This window comes from Nerophis lumbriciformis, linkage group LG27, assembly GCF_033978685.3.
Source record: "Nerophis lumbriciformis linkage group LG27, RoL_Nlum_v2.1, whole genome shotgun sequence".
Lineage (NCBI taxonomy): Eukaryota > Metazoa > Chordata > Actinopteri > Syngnathiformes > Syngnathidae > Nerophis > Nerophis lumbriciformis.
The window spans coordinates 7,078,992-7,097,619 of NC_084574.2; the positions used below are offsets into that span (position 1 = coordinate 7,078,992).

Consider the following 18,628-nt stretch of genomic DNA (forward strand, 5'->3'; position numbering starts at 1 on the left):
TTGTTGATAAACAAGCAATTATTTTAATAATTAAATATGGTCATTTTAAATGAATTATTATGATAATTCAAAATTATTTTTTCAAATATGTTTATTTTAATGTATAATTCTAATGCCTGGATGTAATAAGGAGTCAGAAAAAATACAATTAATTTGGATGTTTTTAGCAAAATATAGTAAAAATGTATTTAGTTTTTTTTTTTTAAATTAATAAATATATTTATTTTTAGGTAAAATAAACATAATAATACAATTCATCTCTAGTCTGGATGATTTATTTCTTGTCACCCAGTTGTCCTCCCGTCGTGAAAAAGGGCTGTCCTCACTCAGGTCCGCATGGAGCTGGAGGGGGCGTGGCCTCCAGCTCCGGCTGAAAATCGGGAGATTTTCGGGAGAGGCGCTGAATTTCGGGAGTCTCCGACTCCGGGTTGGCAAGTATGATAAAACATGAACAATCAAGGTTGTGTTTATGCATTATCATCGTTATGACTTATGTACATAAACACTTAATCAGCAAAATGACTAAGATTTTTGAAAACAATATTTAGTGTTTGTGACGAGCAAAAAATAGAGCTTAAAAATAGTTTGTTTGTTTTTTTTTCTCAATTCGAATATCGTGTGAATTCCCAGTGGTTAACTCGAGGAGGTGAGCACTTGACTATGAAGAGGAAATATGTTTGGGCAGGTCTAAAAAAAAAAAAAAAAAAAAAAAAGATCTTGCAAGAGATAAGGTGGACAGTTGCGAGTGGGCGCGCTACCAAGTTAGGTCTTCTTTGGAAATTCCCTTTAAAAATGGAAACGATTCATTCAGAGCGTATTATTTCAAGATGACATGTATGGTTTGTTGATATAGAAATTGTAGTAGTGGCGAGCATGCAGGGGAAACAATAGCAGCAAAGAGGTATGCTGCCAGGAGCATGTGATGCTTGAAGGGGGGCGTGGCCCCTCAGGTAATCTTTCTAGGTAAGCGCAGTGACTCACTCTCAAACACACCTTAAACCCCACGCATGGAGGACGAGCTCGTCGCCGCCTCGACAAGACTGAATTGAATGCGAGGATTTGGACTCCGATACCGTGAGTTTGGTGTTTAGATCCTGTCTCAACTAACATTAGACGGCGTTCGAGAGCAGCAACTGGAGTTTGTCTTTTTATTATCAGGCCACAACAATGCCTGTGGTCAAAGAAGAGAAAGACTCGTCCTCTGCGGCGGAGGGCGCGCTGCAAACGGATGAGCAGCCCAAAGGTCGGAGGAGGAAAAGACCCCTGCAGCGCGGGAAGCCCCCTTACAGCTACATCGCACTCATCTCCATGGCCATAGCCAACTCCCCGGACCGCAAGCTGACATTGGGCGGCATCTACAAGTTCATCACAGAGCGCTTCCCCTTCTACAGAGACAACTCCAGGAAATGGCAGAACTCCATCCGCCACAATTTGACTCTCAACGACTGCTTCATCAAGATACCTCGAGAGCCGGGGCGCCCGGGGAAGGGCAACTACTGGGCCTTGGACCCCAACGCCGAGGACATGTTTGAAAGCGGAAGTTTCCTGAGGCGCAGGAAGAGGTTCAAGCGATGTGACCTGAGCACCTACACGTCGTACGTGCACGAGAGCCCCGTGTTCACGCCGGTCCAGATTGCCAGATCGGCGCCGTATTCCAACTCGGTTTACCCCAACATGACCGTGAGTCCGTCATACGGGCAGCAGCTCACGTCCAGCTACTACCCGGCTTCATCGCCGCCCGGCTTTGGACCCGGTCAGACTCGGATGTTCAGCATCAACAACCTAATCGGACAAGGAGGCCCGGAGGTGATGCAGCAACCCGGCCGGAGCTTCACGCCAGAGGGGCACCCGAGCGGATCCAGCCCCTGCAGCCTGGGACCGCCGGGTTTTCAAAGCCAACCTTGCGGAGGCTCAGCGCCTCCCCGGTCCAACGCACACCCCGGGTTTGCATACTCTGGGCACCCCAGCGTCCACCAACACCACCACGCGCCCCAGGGACCTTACGGACAAGCCCACAACGGCATGTACGGCGCCGCAGGACGCCTGCCCTCTTCAGAGACGGCGGACCACTACGGGAGGGTTTCGCCCGTGCAGCTGGGCTCTTTCTCCCAGTACAACAGCACTGGGGCTCCTATCGCCAACGCAGGGGGTTACCTGCGACATCCCCCCTACCCTGGGAACATGGACAGGTTCGTGTCTGCTATATGATAGCCATAATAAGACACTTGAGACTAACGCACACAATTACTGTATGTAATATATTTTTATCTATTGTTGTTTTGGGGAATTTGGGCTTTTAAAGTCCTCTGAAAGTGTACTTTTGTTTTTTCCTTGAATTGATTTCATGACTTTCTATAAGTTATTGGGCTAAACGGCTTTACATGGAGTGTCTTGTATGAAGAAAGTCTGCTTAAGGACAACGCATGTGTGGTGTTTGGAAATAAATAACTGAACAGCATTTTTCTTCTTTAACGGTAAAACATCAACATAAAAAAAAAAAGCGGTCGTTTTGGTTTTGTTTACTTTGCACAAAGTAAATCTGAGCTTTAAACATGTCTGAAAAGGAGTAGGACATTTCATTGTAATCTATTTTGTTGGTCAGTTACAAATAGTTGTTATGCAAAACGCAAACATCCACTGCAGAGGATGCTGGTCCCTCTATAGCAGTGGTTCTTAACCTGGGTGCGATGGAACCCGAGGGGTTCGGTGAGTCGGGCTCAGGGGTTCGGCGGAGGTCCAAACACACCCGACTCATCTTGTAAATAAAAACTTCTCCCTATCGGCGTATTGCGGAAACGGCAACAGCAGAAGTCACACTGATTTGCAGGTGTGTAATTTGTTGTGAGTTTATGCACTGTGTTGGTTTTGTTGTTTGAACAAGGTGATGTTCATGCACGGTTCATTTTATGCACCAGTAAAAAAAACATGGTAACACAAAAGCATACGGTCAAAACTTTCCTCCCAACCCATTATCAGCCATTTTTGGCGTATGCCCCGATAACATGTGCCCGGTACCACTAAAACGCGCTGTTGCTTTTACGACCCTGCTGGCCAGGCGATTGATCTTGTTTCATTGGAAGCTGGCTCGCCCCCCCCATCACGCGGCCGTTGGATTAGAGAGGTTCTCTACAATCTAAAACTGGAAAAACTTAGGTTTTCGCTAAAAGGCTCGGTTCAAGCATTTGAAAGCTCATGGAGCCCTTTTTTGCTGTATGTCAACTCTCTTGACCTATGCCCAGACGCAGATGAGGAATAATCTCCCTTTTATTTATTAGTATTATTTTATTCTATTTTTGATTTAATTATATATTATTAATTTTTATTTTATTTTATTATTATTATTATTATATATATATATTTTTTTATATATATCTGTCTGTCTCTGGCCTCGTGTGTGTGTGTGTGTGTGTGTGTGTGTGTGAGAATGTGTCTGTCTTTGTCGTCTTACTTGTTACATAATTGTGCCATTTGTCCCTCGTTAGTGGGACCTGAGCGGGGTGGTTTGGGTTTTAAGGGAAAGGGTGTGAATCATTTACTGACTTTAAAATTGTACTGTTTTGACTTGCACTTTTTTCTGTCTATTTGAAAATGCCAATAAAAAAAGTTGGAAAAAAAACAAAAAAAACATGGTAACACTTTAGTATGGGGAACCTATTCACCATTAATTAGTTGCTTATTAACATGCAAATTAGTAACATATTGGTTCTTAACTAGTCATTATTAAGTACTTATTAATGCCTTATTCGGCATGGCCTTATTATAACCCTAACCCTCTAACCCTAACCAAATAACTCTAAATTAAGTCTTTGTTACTTAGAATATGTTCCCCATACTAAAGTGTTACCAAAAACATATAACTTTGTCTTGAATTAAAAAAAAAAAAACATTTTATTTTTCACTAAAGGGTTCGGTGAATGCGCATATGAAACTGGTGGGGTTCGGTACCTCCAACAAGGTTAAGAACTACTGCTCTATAGGATGTTCTTCCATACTTGCCAACCTTGAGACCTCCGATTTCGGGAGGTGGGGGGAGGGGGTGGGCGTGGTCGGGGTGGGACGGGGGCGTGGCTAAAAGGGGAGGAGTATATTTACAGCGAGAATTCACCAAGTCAAGTATTTCATATATATATAGATAATATATATAGATAATATAGATATATATATATATATATATATATAAGAAATACTTGACGTTCAGTGAATTCTAGCTATATATATATATATATATATATATATATATATATATATAATAAATACTTGAATTTCAGTGTTCATTTATTTACACATATACACACACATAACACTCATCTACTCATTGTTGAGTTAAGGGTTGAATTGTCCATCCTTGTTCTATTCTCTGTCACTATTTTTCGAACCATGATGCATTGCTGTGTGGCGCGCACAAAAGTGCTTTTACCACATGCACTAGATGGCAGTATTGTCCTGTTTAAGAGTGTCACAACATTGCTGTTTACGGCAGACAAACTGCTTTACGGTAGACAAAAAACGTGACTGCTGTTTGTTGTGTGTTGTTGCCGCGCTGGGAGGACGTTAATGAAACTGCCTAACAATAAACCCACATAAGAAACCAAGAACTCGCCCTCCATCATTCTACAGTTATAACGTGATTGGGCAGGTACGCTGTTTAAATTGTGGGTTAATACTCAAATAAAATATTTGTTATTATGGACCTGAGTCCGCCTGAATTTCGGGAGATTTTCGGGAGAAAATTTGTCCCGGGAGGTTTTCGGGAGAGGCGCTGAATTTCGGGAGTCTCCCGGAAAATCCGGGAGGGTTGGCAAGTATGTGTTCTTTACCACGATTAATTTCAGGGTTTGTTTAGTGGTCACGAGCAAATACTTCATGTTAACTAACAACATCAACAATGTTGTTCATCTTGTGTTTGAATCGCTTCAGCTCGGCTGCGTCGCAGTGGAATCTGTAGCCGACGTCTTAAGACACTTACAAGGTAATCTGCTCAGCGCTACAATGGCTTGTAACGCGATAGTTCGGCCCGCAAAGCCCAGCGCCATCTCAATCCGGTGAATGTCTTCAGGCAAGATGAGACTCGAAAGAAAGCACTTTATTAGCGCAAAACACTTGATGACACTGTCAGGGGATGGGAAAAAAAGTCATGGTGACAGACATGGCTCAAAATATTTGTCCTAAGAAGAGATATCATCCATCCATTTCCAACTGCTTGTCCCTATGTTTAAGATTAAAATCTCACACTCCCTATAATACAAATTTGGGAGAAAAAAAAGCTTGTCAGGATTTTATGTTGAAAATAAAAGCTTCATGACCATTACAGCAGACTACAGTCAGATCTTCCTGAGAACCAGCTTCTTCTGCAGTGGACATTTAAAAAATATACACTGGACTACATATTTTCACTTCTTCTTTTTTTATATAAAACTAAATTTAAAAAAATGATGGTGCAAGGTGGATACATTAGCTCAGGGGTCGGCAACCTGCGGCTCTTTAGCGCCGCCCTAGTGGCTCTCTGGAGCTTTTTCAGAAATGTATGAAAAATGGAAAAAGATGAGGGGAAAAAAATCTATTTTTTGTTTTAATATAGTTTCTGTAGGAGGACAAACATGACACAAACCTCCCTAATTGTTATAAAGCACACTGTTTATATCAAACATGCTTCACTGATTCGAGTATTTGGCGAGCGCCGTTTTGTCCTACTAATTTTGGCGGTCCTTGAACTCACCATAGTTTGTTTACATGTATAACTTTCTCCGACTTTCTAGGACGTGTTTTATGCCACTTCTTTTTCTGTCTCATTTTGTCCACCAAACTTTTAAGGTTGTGCATGAAAGGTGAGTTTTGTTGATGTTATTGACTTGTGTGGAGTGCTAATCAGACATATTTGGTCACTGCATGACTGCAAGCTAATCGATGCTAACATGCTATTTAGACTAGTTATATGTACATATTGCATCATAATGCCTCATTTGTAGGCATATTTGAGGTCATTTAGTTTCTTTTAAGTCCTCTTAATTCAATGTATATCTCATGACACACTATCTGTATGTAATATGGCTTTTAATTTTTTTGCGGCTCCAGACAGATTTTTTTTTTGTATTTTTGGTCAAATATGGCTCTTTCAACATTTTGGGTTGCCGACCCCTGGATTAGCTAAGTGTATCGGTCACATTAATAATACTGTAGATACTACAAGATGCATTTAAAATAAGGCTGTGAAACACTTGTTTCATTGCTTGGTCTTATTTATTTTTAAGAATTATATTCCACCCAACTCAACGTTTTCTCACAACATGAACACTTTTAACGCAATTTAGCATTTAAAATAAGAAATAGTTTTTCTGTATTGTGTACACTCCAAGTTGTGAGTCACTTTGAAACTGAAGTGAGCAGACCAGGTTTTAATGTTTTTACTTTGTTTTTCTAAAGCTGCTGCGCCGTAGCACCCCCTGGTGGAAAAAAAGTCTCATGCTTTGTATAAAACAAAATAATAAATTAAGATACTGAACTACCGTAAACGTATCATGAGAGATTAGAAACCTCATTGACATTTCAACTTAGCTTTAAAACATGTTCATGTTACTTGCTGCTTCTTCAGCCATGCTTTGAAGCAGCCATCATTTTCCAAAATTAAACATATAACCCTAGTCCAAAATGCATAACGTTATATTATGCAGCAACTACAGATAACACAAAAATATTCATTTATTACAAACATGTTAGCGTAAGTGCCAACGCTACAGTTGAATGATGTACACTTTGTTACACGACACATTGATCAGAAAATGTTTATTGCAAAATGACATAACAGATACAGTATATGTGGTTTTAGCATTTAGCATGTTCATTAGTCGTACCGGTACATTCTCTTATCTTCTGGCTATACATTTGTTTATGAAATGCAATGCTTGCCACTTTTTAGTTTTGCAAGATTGTTCCTTAATGCTGTGATTCTCCAATAATGAACGTTAAATTAGTAATAACACTAACATTGTCGATAGTCACATTTTACATTCACACTCTATAAAAGATCACTAAATATTTATTTTTAAAACTGCGACAAAAGTAAAATATGGTTGATACAAAGCTTTACAAAAATGAGGAAGCCTAAAAAGATATATTTTTTGAATTGTGTAAGGCACAATTTGTTAGTTCTATTATTAAGTTAATGGATTTTTTGTTAGTGATTATTAGTCAAGTCAGAAATTCAAATAGTCACATGAAAAAAATAAATAAACAAATATTTTAAAAAAATGCCTTGGTGATGTATTAAATATTTGCAATAAAGATAGAAAAGGTAAAAACCCCTTAGAGTGAAGTTAGAGGCACATTATAGGAGAGATTTACGATACGTTTAATATTTTCATTCATATTTTATTTTAACAGATTTAAAAATAATACAACTTAAGACATCATATGTAACAAAGCAAACACAAAAGCTACAACACGTCAGCCTAAATATTCTAAAATCTGCTGGAGATGCTCAGAGTTCTTCATAAGGTCGGGCAAACAAAGCAACATCTGCAAGGAAATCCCAACATTTTTTGAAAAAAATTGATCAAAGCTGATGTAAACAGAAATGCGTTGCAACGAGACGAACGGCGCTCACCTCTCGCACTTTATTGATCATGTTGTTCAACATGTGGAGCTCCTTCTCGCTCTTCAGCTGGTTCATCTGGTGGATCATTTGCTGCAGCCAGGTGACGACAAAATGAGCACTAGACGTCTTACGGCTTCGCGCAACACGACGGAGATCACGCGATTTTTGCAACAAAAATGCCAAATAGTGTGTGTGTGTGTGTGTGTGTGTGTGTGTGTGTGTGTGTGTGTGTGTGTGTGTGTGTGTGCGAGCGTTGTCCACTTACGTGTCGCTTGGCCCTTTCTAGCAGTTTACCTCGGGCCTTCTCTGCTTCCTGAAGTGCCGTCTTCAGTCTGTCCACCTGATGAAGTAAAGATAAGGCATTGAAATAAGCATGTTACTTTCCACTTTAAAGACTAATGATGTCATATAATCAATAGTGGAATAAACATTCAGTCAATAATTAAACTTTTATGAAGTAATGTCTTCCTGTTCCGGTAGCTGAACCGGCGCTCGCAAATTTTACTCCAAACATTTAAGTTTAATAATGTAAGGAGAAAGTTTGCAATTAATTTAACAAGTAACTAGCCGGAGCGCTATTACAAAGACGAGATGGCGCCCAAGGCTGATTATAGCGAACTTAAAAAGTCAATCGACACTCTGATCGAGGAAGTTGCTACGATCAAGGAGCAGCAGAAAACCATCATGGCCCTTGTTGTGCAGCTGGATCAGATGAGGGCTGACAATCTGGAGAAAGATAAGAAAATCGCAATCCTGGAGAACAGAGTTGCTGATATTGAGCAGTACACACGGGTTAATGATGTCATCATCACCGGACTTAGCATCAAACCCCGGTCTTACGCACGAGCGGTAAACCCAGCGAAAGGAGAGGAGCCGGCGGAGTTGGATATCATTTCAATGGAGCGACAGGTGGCGGTATTCATGCAGTCCAAGGACATACAACTGGACTGTAACAGTATCGAAGCATGTCACCTTTTGCCCAGGAGAGGAACAAACGACAAGCCGAGCGTAGTCCTGAGATTTGTAAACAGAAAGAACAAGATCGCGTTGCTAAAACAGGGAAGAAAGCTAAAAGGAACAACCGTGTATATGAACGACCATTTGACCAAACGAAATGCTGATATAGCCCGAAAAGCACGCCAAATGAGGAGAGAGAAGAAAATTCTACAAACTTGGACTGCAAACTGTAAAGTATTCATCAAACTCAACGGTACTCCGGAGAACGCCAAAGTGCTGGTGATTAGAAACATCGAAGATCTGAACGAATATGACGTTTGAACTGGACTGTAAGGTAAAAGTGATTAAACACAATCATGACACACATTGACAATACGCAAGATGACACTAGCCACATAATTCAGTTGGTAAGTGAATATGACAATGTACAGTTGAAAGCATCTCAATACACTGAGCACCACCTACAAGACTTGGAACATGATATAGACCCGGACAATAATTTCCTCCTCAATATCAATGAGAACTGCTGCTACTACACCAATGAACAGTACAACCAGAATATTATTACTAAAGGCAAATTGTCCATTATCCATTTTAATAGTAGAAGCCTAAACAGGAATTTCAAGGACATCAAGGACTATTTACACACCTTTTCTCAACCATTTAACATAATTGCAGTATCTGAAACTTGGATTAACAGTGAAAAAGTGACAGATTTTGAACTGGATGGTTATGACTTTATTAATATGAATAGACAAAACAAGGGGGGTGGAGGGGTGGCAATCTATGTGGACAACACCTTGAGATTCAAACGTCTGGATGATATGACAACTGTGGTTGATAACCTACTTGAATGTCTAACAGTTGAAATTTGTATGGAAAAAAGTAGAAATGTCATTATTAGTTGTATATACAGATCGCCAGGTACAAGCATTGAATGTTTTACAGATTGGATGGAATGCTTGTTTTCAAAGAAGAGTAATGTTAATAAAGCTGTCTTCATTTGTGGAGACTTTAATATTGACATGTTAAATCCCAGTAAAAATAATGATATAGATCATTTCATTGACACAATGTACAGTATGAGTCTATATCCCAAAATCACCAGACCCAGTCGAATTACGTCCCACTCTGCCACTCTAATCGACAACATATTCACTAATGATATTGAGAATAAGACCGTAAGTGGGCTATTGATCAAAGATATCACTGACCACCTCCCAGTTTTTCTGATATTTAATGGAAACTACAGGACAAAAAAAATAGAAAAGCCAACCCAATACAGAAGAACGAGATCAGAGGAATCTATTAGTTCATTTAAACATGATTTACTGGAGCAGAATTGGGATGTAATTTATGAAAATGGTGATGTTAATAGCGCTTACAATATATTCTTGAGAATATTTAGGTCAGTATATGATAAAAATTGCCCAATAAAAGAATGCACCAGTAAAAGAAAATATACTAATTGTCCTTGGATCACAAAGGGATTGCAAAATGCTTGCAAAAAGAAAAACACTCTTTACAGAGAATTTATAAGATTGAAAACAAAAGAAGCAGAAAATAAATATAAAAAATATAAAAACAAATTAACTCATATTATAAGGTCAAATAAGAGAGAGTATTATAAGAAATTACTAGATGATAATAAAAACAATATCAAAGGAATATGGAATTTATTAAACAGTATTATAAGAAACAGTACCTCTTCAATTAACTATCCAACGTATTTCACGAATGATGGTAAAGAAAATGATAATATGGAAGATGTGGCTAATGCCTTCAATAAATTCTTTGTAAGTATTGGACCCGAACTTGCAAAAAAAATCCCAGATCCACGGACAACTGGTAAAAATATGGAGGGATTGTTGGAGAGAAATCCCAATTCTATGTTTTTAAATGCAGTAGGTGAAGAAGAAGTGTTGGATATTGTAAACAAATGTAAGAACAAAATGTCCACTGACTCCAATGACATTAGTATGGCATTGGTAAAAAAGGTCATTACAGGGATATCAAAACCATTAACATATATCTGTAATTTGTCATTTCAAACCGGCGCATTTCCAAATGAAATGAAAATAGCTAAAGTTATACCTCTGTTTAAAACTGGGAGCAAGCACCACTTCACAAACTATAGACCCGTCTCTTTACTTCCACAATTCTCTAAAATATTAGAAAAACTATTTAATAACAGGTTAGATGCATTTATAGAAAAACATAAATTACTCTCTGACTGTCAATATGGGTTTAGATCAGACAGATCTACATCAATGGCAATAGTTGAAACAATAGAGGAAATCACAAATGCCATAGAAAAGAAACAATATGCAATGGGAATATTTATTGATCTAAAAAAAGCATTTGACACAATTAACCACGATATATTAATCAATAAAATGGAAAAGTATGGAATTAGGGGAGTTGTACTAGATTGGCTTAAAAGTTATTTAAATAAGAGACAACAGTTTGTGAAGTTGGGGGATTGCTGTTCATCGTGTTTGGATATTGCTTGTGGTGTCCCCCAGGGGTCAGTGTTGGGGCCAAAACTGTTCATCCTATATATCAATGATATATGTAAAGTGTCTACATTATTGAAATTAGTGTTATTTGCTGATGACACTGATATTTTTTGCTCAGGGGATGACTTAAATCAATTGCAAGAAGTCATTATGGAAGAAATGAGTAAACTAAAAACTTGGTTTGACTACAATAAATTGTCATTAAACCTGACTAAGACTAAGTTAATGCTGTTTGGAAAGAGGACACGTGAAACAAGGGTGCAGATACAAATAGATGGGGTGGATATTGAAAGGGTTTTTGAAATAAAATTCCTTGGAGTTACAATTGACGATCAAATTAACTGGAAATCACATATAAAACATGTACAATCTAAGCTGTCAAGAAGCATCTCAGTAATAAATAAAGCAAAGCAGGTTCTGGATCACAAATCACTCCACATTCTTTACTGTTCATTAGTTTTACCATACTTAACCTACTGTGTGGAAGTCTGGGGGAATAATTATAAAAGCTCATTAAATTCAATAACTACACTTCAGAAAAGAGCTGTACGCATCATCAACAAGGTTGGATATCTGGACCATACTCACTCACTATTCTTACAGTCAAAAATATTAAAATTGAATGATATTATTTTGTATCAAACTGCACAAATAATGTATAAAGCCAAAATAAATAAACTCCCAGGAAGCATTCAAAAATTGTTCAGCACACGAGAGGGCGGTTATAATTTAAGGGGGAATTTAAATTTCAAAATGCTTAGTTATAGAACGACCATTAAAAGTTTTTGTATTTCAATTTGTGGAGTGAAATTATGGAATGGTTTGAATGTGGAGTTAAAGCAATGTCCAAACATAAACCAGTTTAAAAAGAAGTATAGGTACATGGTATTCCAGAGGTACAGAGATGAAGAAGGGCTTTGATATTGGCTTGTTTATGTTACAGAAGAGTGTCGGGCTGCCCATTGAGGCAGTGGTGTTGCTGTGGTGGCATCATACCATTTCCATGATCACTAGTGGTAATGGTGTGGCTATGTATGTGTGTAGTGTGCATATGTATGTATATATCTATAATTTATGTATATACAAGTTCATTAAGTTTGTACATTGAGTGAACAGGTAGTTCTAGCTCAGAGTAATTTATGATTTAAAGAAAGGGGGTGGGATTAAATAAGTGTAAACTTCTTCTCACTCCTTTTCAAATATGTTAAAAAAAAAAAAAAAAAAAAAAAAAAAAAAAGTCCAATGCTCATTTGTTTTTGTTTTTTCTTTTCCATTGTTTTCATTTTGTTATAATGTCTGTTAAGGCTATAGTACTGTATTGGATCAGGTTTGCTCTTGTTTTTATGCATATTTGAAATAAAAATATATCAATCAATCAATCAATCAATCAATCAATCAATCAATCAATCAATCAATCAAACCTGTATGTATATATGCACACACGTTTGTGCATCTGCGAGTGGGTATATGTATGTATGTATGTATATATATATATATATATATATATATATATATATATATATATATATATATATATATATATATACATACACAAGCCCTCATATATGTGCACACACACAGTATATAAGTACACAAACAGATATATTAGAATTACATTAAATATATAAGTACACATACAATACATATATATTCAGTATTAATTAAATATTCCTTACAAATGTCAAATACATTTATTTTGGCGCTATTTCAATAACTTGATTTGAAAAAACACTGAATGAGTCATGAAATAAACGATAATTAAATGAGTTCAACACATTTTTTCCCCCATTATATTTTAATTAATTAAAAGGGTGATTACTGTGATTTTATCAATTATTTCTCTTTAAATAATTTGTATTTCAATGATTGAATTATATAGCTTTATATATATATATATACACACACACACACAAAAATGTTTTTACAAAATACTCTTTCAGCGCTAATAGGACATAAAATAAAAATTACTGGCTATTTCTAAAAACAAAACAATTTTGTCATGTATCTTTCATAATGGTATAGAAATACCACCTAACTACACCAAAAACAAAAATGTCATAATTATTACAAGAAAATTAAAATATTACAACAAAAAGCAGAATAATCACATTTATGTAAAGACATTTTTATGTTAAGAGCATAAAAATAACAGTTCAGTATTTATGTGTAAAAATAATGGTTTTATTCTCATGACATTTTATATTACAAAAATTAACAAATGACATTTTTTTCCTAGTTAATTTACAGACTTTTTTTTCCTGTATTTTTTTCCTCCTTAAAGTGTAACCCTAAAAACTGTATTTGGTTTGATTTAAACAATTATTCTTTTGCCAGCTAAGAAGCACAATGTCAGAGACATGTTAGGGCATTTTAAGGGTGACCATTAACTGCATTTTTTTCTCCACTATAACTCTACAGCAGTGTTATTCAACGGGTGGCCCGAGGGCCAAATCTGACACGGGTGTGACACCCCCAAGTTCAGTTCAGTTCAAAACTTGGGAGACAGACATTTTTGCAGCAAATTCCTAAAAACAGAGTGCTCCTGTCGTAGAACTTTGGACCACTGTAAACACATTGGCAGATCCTTGCTTTGACATTTTAACCTTGCTGGCAAACATACAACACTGGGGTACAAACTTACAAATCTTTTCCGTAATGTGAGAGTCAGTAGTTTTTTGTTCGTATTATTTAGTTATACTAATGGTGTTCCTCAAGGTTCCATTGTAGGTCTTTTATTGTCATCGTTTGGGCTATTTAAATGGCTTTTGTGAGACTGATATTTTGGCAGAAGGTTCTTAAAACCGCAGAAGACTGCTGTAACTCTGACAAAATATCCATCCATCTTCTTCCGCTTATCCGAGGTCGGGTCGCGGGGGCAGCAGCTTAAGCAGGGAAGCCCAGACTTCCCTCTCCCCAGCCACTTCGTCCAGCTCCTCCCGGGGGATCCAGAGGCGTTCCCAGGCCAGCCGGGAGAGATAGTCTTCCCAGCGTGTCCTGGGTCTTCCCCGTGGCCTCCTACCGGTCGGACGTGCCCGAAACACCTTCCTAGGGAGGCGTTCGGGTGGCATCCTGACCAGATGCCGGAACCACCTCATCTGGCTCCTCTCCATGTGGAGGAGCAGCGGCTTTACTTTGAGCTCCCCCCGAATGACAGAGCTTCTCACCCTATCTCTAAGGGAGAGCCCCGCCACTCGGCGGAGGAAACTCATTTCGGCCGCTTGTACCCGTGATCTTGTCCTTTCGGTCATGACCCAAAGCTCATGACCATAGGTGAGGATGGGAACGTAGATCGACCGGTAAATCGAGAGCTTTGCCTTCCGGCTCAGCTCCTTCTTCACCACAACGGATCGATACAGCGTCCGCATTACTGAAGATGCCGCACCGATCCGCCTGTCGATCTCATGATCCACTCTTCCCCCACTCGTGAACAAGACTCCGAGGTACCGTATTTTCCGCACTATAAGGCGCACCTAAAAACCACAAATTTTCTCAAAAGCTGACAGTGCGCCTTATAACCCGGTGCGCTTTATATATGGATAAATATTAAGATTCATTTTCATAAAGTTTAGGTCTCGCAACTACGGTAAACAGCCGCCATCTTTTTTCCCCGTAGAAGAAGCGCGCGGTGCATGCTGGGATATGTGACGTTTCATTTCCATTTGTGTGTTTATGTAAAGACCCCAAAATGGCTCCTATTAAGTGTGTTGTCTGTCTAATTATAAATAATGCAGACGAGGCGTGTTAACTGAGTTCTCAACGTTTACTCACAGCGTGCTCATAACCACATTCTAACTCCCAGCATACAACGCTTCTCAGGGCTACCGCGCATGCTCGTAACTATCATTGCATGCTGGGTAGTGTAGTTGTTATATTTGCTAGCTCATAACAGCACATTGAGAGACACGCTTACGCGCTTAATTCAATACTCGCCGTCATTCCGTGTGGATTGACAAAAGACCTCCAGCCGCTAGATATTGGTGTCAACAGGGCATTCGAAGCTAGACTGCTAACTGCGTGGGAACAATGGATGACAGAAGGCGAACACACCTTCACTAAGACGAGGAGGCAGCGCCAGACGACGCCAACATCTGCCAGTGGATCGTAAATTTGCCCAACTTTTCACTTCGGACACCGAAGACGAAGGATTTACGAATGAAGAATAACTTCAGAAAGTGAGCGCTATGTTTATTTTGTGTTGTGACACTAACGTTCGAGCAACATTATGTTGCTATTGCTCTGCACTATTTTGAATTTTACTATGTTTGTGATTGCACATTTGCGTACATTTTGGGAGTGAACAGAGTTGTTAGAACGCTGGTTTTTAATATATTATTAAAGTTTGACTGACCTATCTGACTGTTTTTTTGACATTCCCTTTAGCGCAGCGTAGGCGCGGCTTATAGTCCTGGGCGGCTTATTGGTGGACAAAGTTATGAAATATGCCATTCATTGAAGGTGCGGCTAATAATCCGGTGTGCCTTATAGTGCGGAAAATACGGTACTTGAACTCCTCCACTTGGGGCAAGATCTCCTCCCCAACCCGGAGATGGCACTCCACCCTTTTCCGGGAGAGAACCATGGACTCGGACTTGGAGGTGCTGATTCCCATCCCAGTCGCTTCACACTCGGCTGCGAACCGATCCAGTGAGAGCTGAAGATCTTGGCCGGAGGAAGCCATCAGGACCACATCATCTGCAAATAGCAGAGACCTAATCCTGCAGCCACCAAACCAGATCCCCTCAACGCCCTGACTGCGCCTAGAAATTCTGTCCATAAAGGTTATGAACAGAATCGGTGACAAAGGGCAGCCTTGGCGGAGTCCAACCCTCACTGGAAACGTGTCCGACTTACTGCCGGCAATGCGGACCAAGCTCTGACACTGATTATACAGGGAGCGAACTGCCACAATAAGACAGTCCGTTACCCCATACTCTCTGAGCACTCCCCACAGGACTTCCCGGGGTACACGGTCGAATGCCTTCTCCAAGTCCACAAAGCACATGTAGACTGGTTGGGCAAACTCCCATGCACCCTCAAGGACCCTGCCGAGAGTATAGAGCTGGTCCACAGTTCCACGACCAGGACGAAAACCACACTGTTCCTCCTGAATCCGAGGTTCGACTATCCGGCGTAGCCTCCTCTCCAGTACACCTGAATAGACCTTACCGGGAAGGCTGAGGAGTGTGATCCCACGATAGTTGGAACACACCCTCCGGTTCCCCTTCTTAAAGAGAGGAACCACCACCCCGGTCTGCCAATCCAGAGGTACTGCCCCCGATGTACACGCGATGTTGCAGAGTCTTGTCAACCAAGACAGCCCCACAACATCCAGAGCCTTAAGGAACTCCGGGCGGATCTCATCCACCCCCGGGGCCTTGCCACCGAGGAGCTTTTTAACTACCTCGGCAACCTTTTTAACTACCTCTGACAAAATAAATAGACCAAAATCAAATGTTTACTGGTTCTCCAGAATATACAAAATAAGACTAATAATGAAGGGAGAAGGAAGCAATTTTTCTAAAACGTGGCTTTCAAAACAATTTAGTTGAATATATGTTGTACACTGGTATTGAAATGGAAGCACTTTTATGGCGAGGATATGTAGAATTGGTCATACCTCTTTCAACAACCTGAGCTTCTCGTCCATAAAAAGAGCATCGCCGTCCGTCTGATGTCCTGCTTTTGCCAGCTCGGCTCGCAGGAATTGAGCCTCCGTTTGCTTCTCCTTCAGAGAGCGACGCAGCTCCGCCGCCTCCTTCCGTAAATCCTGTTGGAGAAAAGCAAAACATGAACTCGTCCTGCCGAGTATTTCTGAGGTGTTATTTGAGAAATGATCTGACATTATAATCGTTCTTTTGTTTGGTCACGAGCTCCTGGGCCTCGTTGACGTCTGCAATCAATTTTATCAGCATCTTCTCATCCTGGGAGGAGAGGAAAACACATTTAGGAGAGCTTTCAGACTTTTTGGGGTTGTTTCTTTGCGGGAAGAGTTCTGACCTGAGCTTTTTGCTGCAGAGCGTGTTTTCCTTTCTCCATCAGAGTGGTCACGCGGTTCAGCTCGTGCTTCAGATCAAACAACTCGGACTCGTGCTGGCTGTTAGCGAAATGTAGCGCCATCTCCAGACTGGAACTGGAAGAAGAAGTACTTTTTCAATACAGCCCTGGTATTAGTTGGGTTCATAGTGTTGTGGTCTGTGAGAGTAAAGATTTAAAAGCATATACAGTGTTATTTATTGGGTGTCCACAGTGTGACTACACATCACTTACACGCTGCATTGCAGTTCCTCCACCCGAGCATCTTTGTGCTGCTGCACTGTCTTCAGTGTGGAGACCAGTTCTGTGATTGTGTTGCTCAGGTGGGCCAGCAGCTCCAATGCACTGCTCTGTTGCTCCTCCTCCTCTGGCTCAAACTCCTCCTTTTTTTTCGGTGTGACGCCAACACGGGTGAAGGCGCTCTTCCCGCTGAATACGGCTTCACTCGGTGACTCAGGCGAGTCTGCAGCAACTGAAAAGGCAAATCATTTTCTCAGTTTAAAATCTACTATATTAGTACAATGCATCTGTAAAGTATTCACAGTGATACACTTTTTCTACATTTTGTTATGTTACACCTTTCTTCCAAAATTAAATAAATACATTTTTGTCCTCAAAATTCTACACACAATACCCACAATAATGACAGTATGAAAACGTTTTTGTTTTTTTTATATATTTGCAAATTTATCCAAAAAATAGGTAAATGAATTCACATGTATTCATAGGCTTTGCTCAAAATGGAGATCGGATGCTTGTTTCAACACACACACACACACACACACACACACACACACACACACACACACACACACACACACACACACACACACACACACACACACACACACACACACAGAGAGAGAGATATATACATATATACACACATGCATACATATACACACACACACAGAGAGAGAGAGAGAGAGAGAGAGAGATCTCTATCTGTCTATCTATATATACATATATACACATACATACACACAGGACATATACACACACTATAAGTGGAACATATATATAAGTAAATATATATATATATATATATATATATATATATATATACTATTTATGTATATATTTAAGTAGAACATCTTAAAGTCGATGTCACGCAAGACTTCTGGCAAACCTTGTGAGACTTCAACTCTATGCGCACACACAAGAGAGAGAGAGAGAGAGAGAGAGAGAGAGAGAGAGAGAGAGAGAGAGAGAGAGAGAGAGAGATCTGTCTATCTATCTATACATACATACATACATACATACATACATACATACATATATATATATATATATATATATATACACACACACATACATACATACACACAGGACATATACACACACACACACTATAAGTGGAACATATATATAAGTAAATATATATATATACTATTTATGTATATATTTAAGTAGAACATCTTAAAGTCGATGTCACACAAGACTTCAGGCAAACCTTGTGAGACTTCAACTCTATGAGCACCGAAAGGCCTTTGTGATGCACCAGAAATTGAAACCTTTTGATTCTAGA

At 39.5% G+C, this 18,628-nt stretch overlaps 2 protein-coding genes across 2 annotated transcripts in view; one reads left to right on the forward strand and one right to left on the reverse strand.

Annotated features, from left to right (window-relative positions):
* The first annotated feature begins 896 nt into the window (after window positions 1-896).
* Window positions 897-2,458, forward strand: foxe1 (forkhead box E1). The gene is made up of 2 exons (XM_061987866.2): window positions 897-1,074; window positions 1,159-2,458. Exon 2 carries the CDS (start codon window positions 1,168-1,170, stop codon window positions 2,206-2,208), a length of 1,041 nt encoding a protein of 346 aa, XP_061843850.1. The 5' UTR covers window positions 897-1,074; window positions 1,159-1,167; the 3' UTR covers window positions 2,209-2,458.
* A 4,380-nt stretch (window positions 2,459-6,838) lies between these two features.
* spag5 (sperm associated antigen 5) overlaps window positions 6,839-18,628 on the reverse strand; it is a 53,740-nt gene continuing 41,950 nt past the window's right edge. Inside the window, exons 18-24 of the mRNA XM_061922936.2 lie at window positions 17,335-17,572; window positions 17,065-17,197; window positions 16,908-16,988; window positions 16,685-16,834; window positions 7,857-7,931; window positions 7,601-7,681; window positions 6,839-7,512 (exon numbers count right to left, since the gene is read on the reverse strand). Coding sequence (XP_061778920.1) covers window positions 7,441-7,512; window positions 7,601-7,681; window positions 7,857-7,931; window positions 16,685-16,834; window positions 16,908-16,988; window positions 17,065-17,197; window positions 17,335-17,572 — 830 coding nt within the window. The 3' untranslated portion in view covers window positions 6,839-7,440. The remainder of the gene's footprint in view (window positions 7,513-7,600; window positions 7,682-7,856; window positions 7,932-16,684; window positions 16,835-16,907; window positions 16,989-17,064; window positions 17,198-17,334; window positions 17,573-18,628) is intronic.

Excerpts from the sequence above, each read along its gene's own strand:
- foxe1 (XM_061987866.2), top strand. The coding sequence starts at position 1,168 with ATGCCTGTGGTCAAAGAAGAGAAAGACTCGTCCTCTGCGGCGGAGGGC.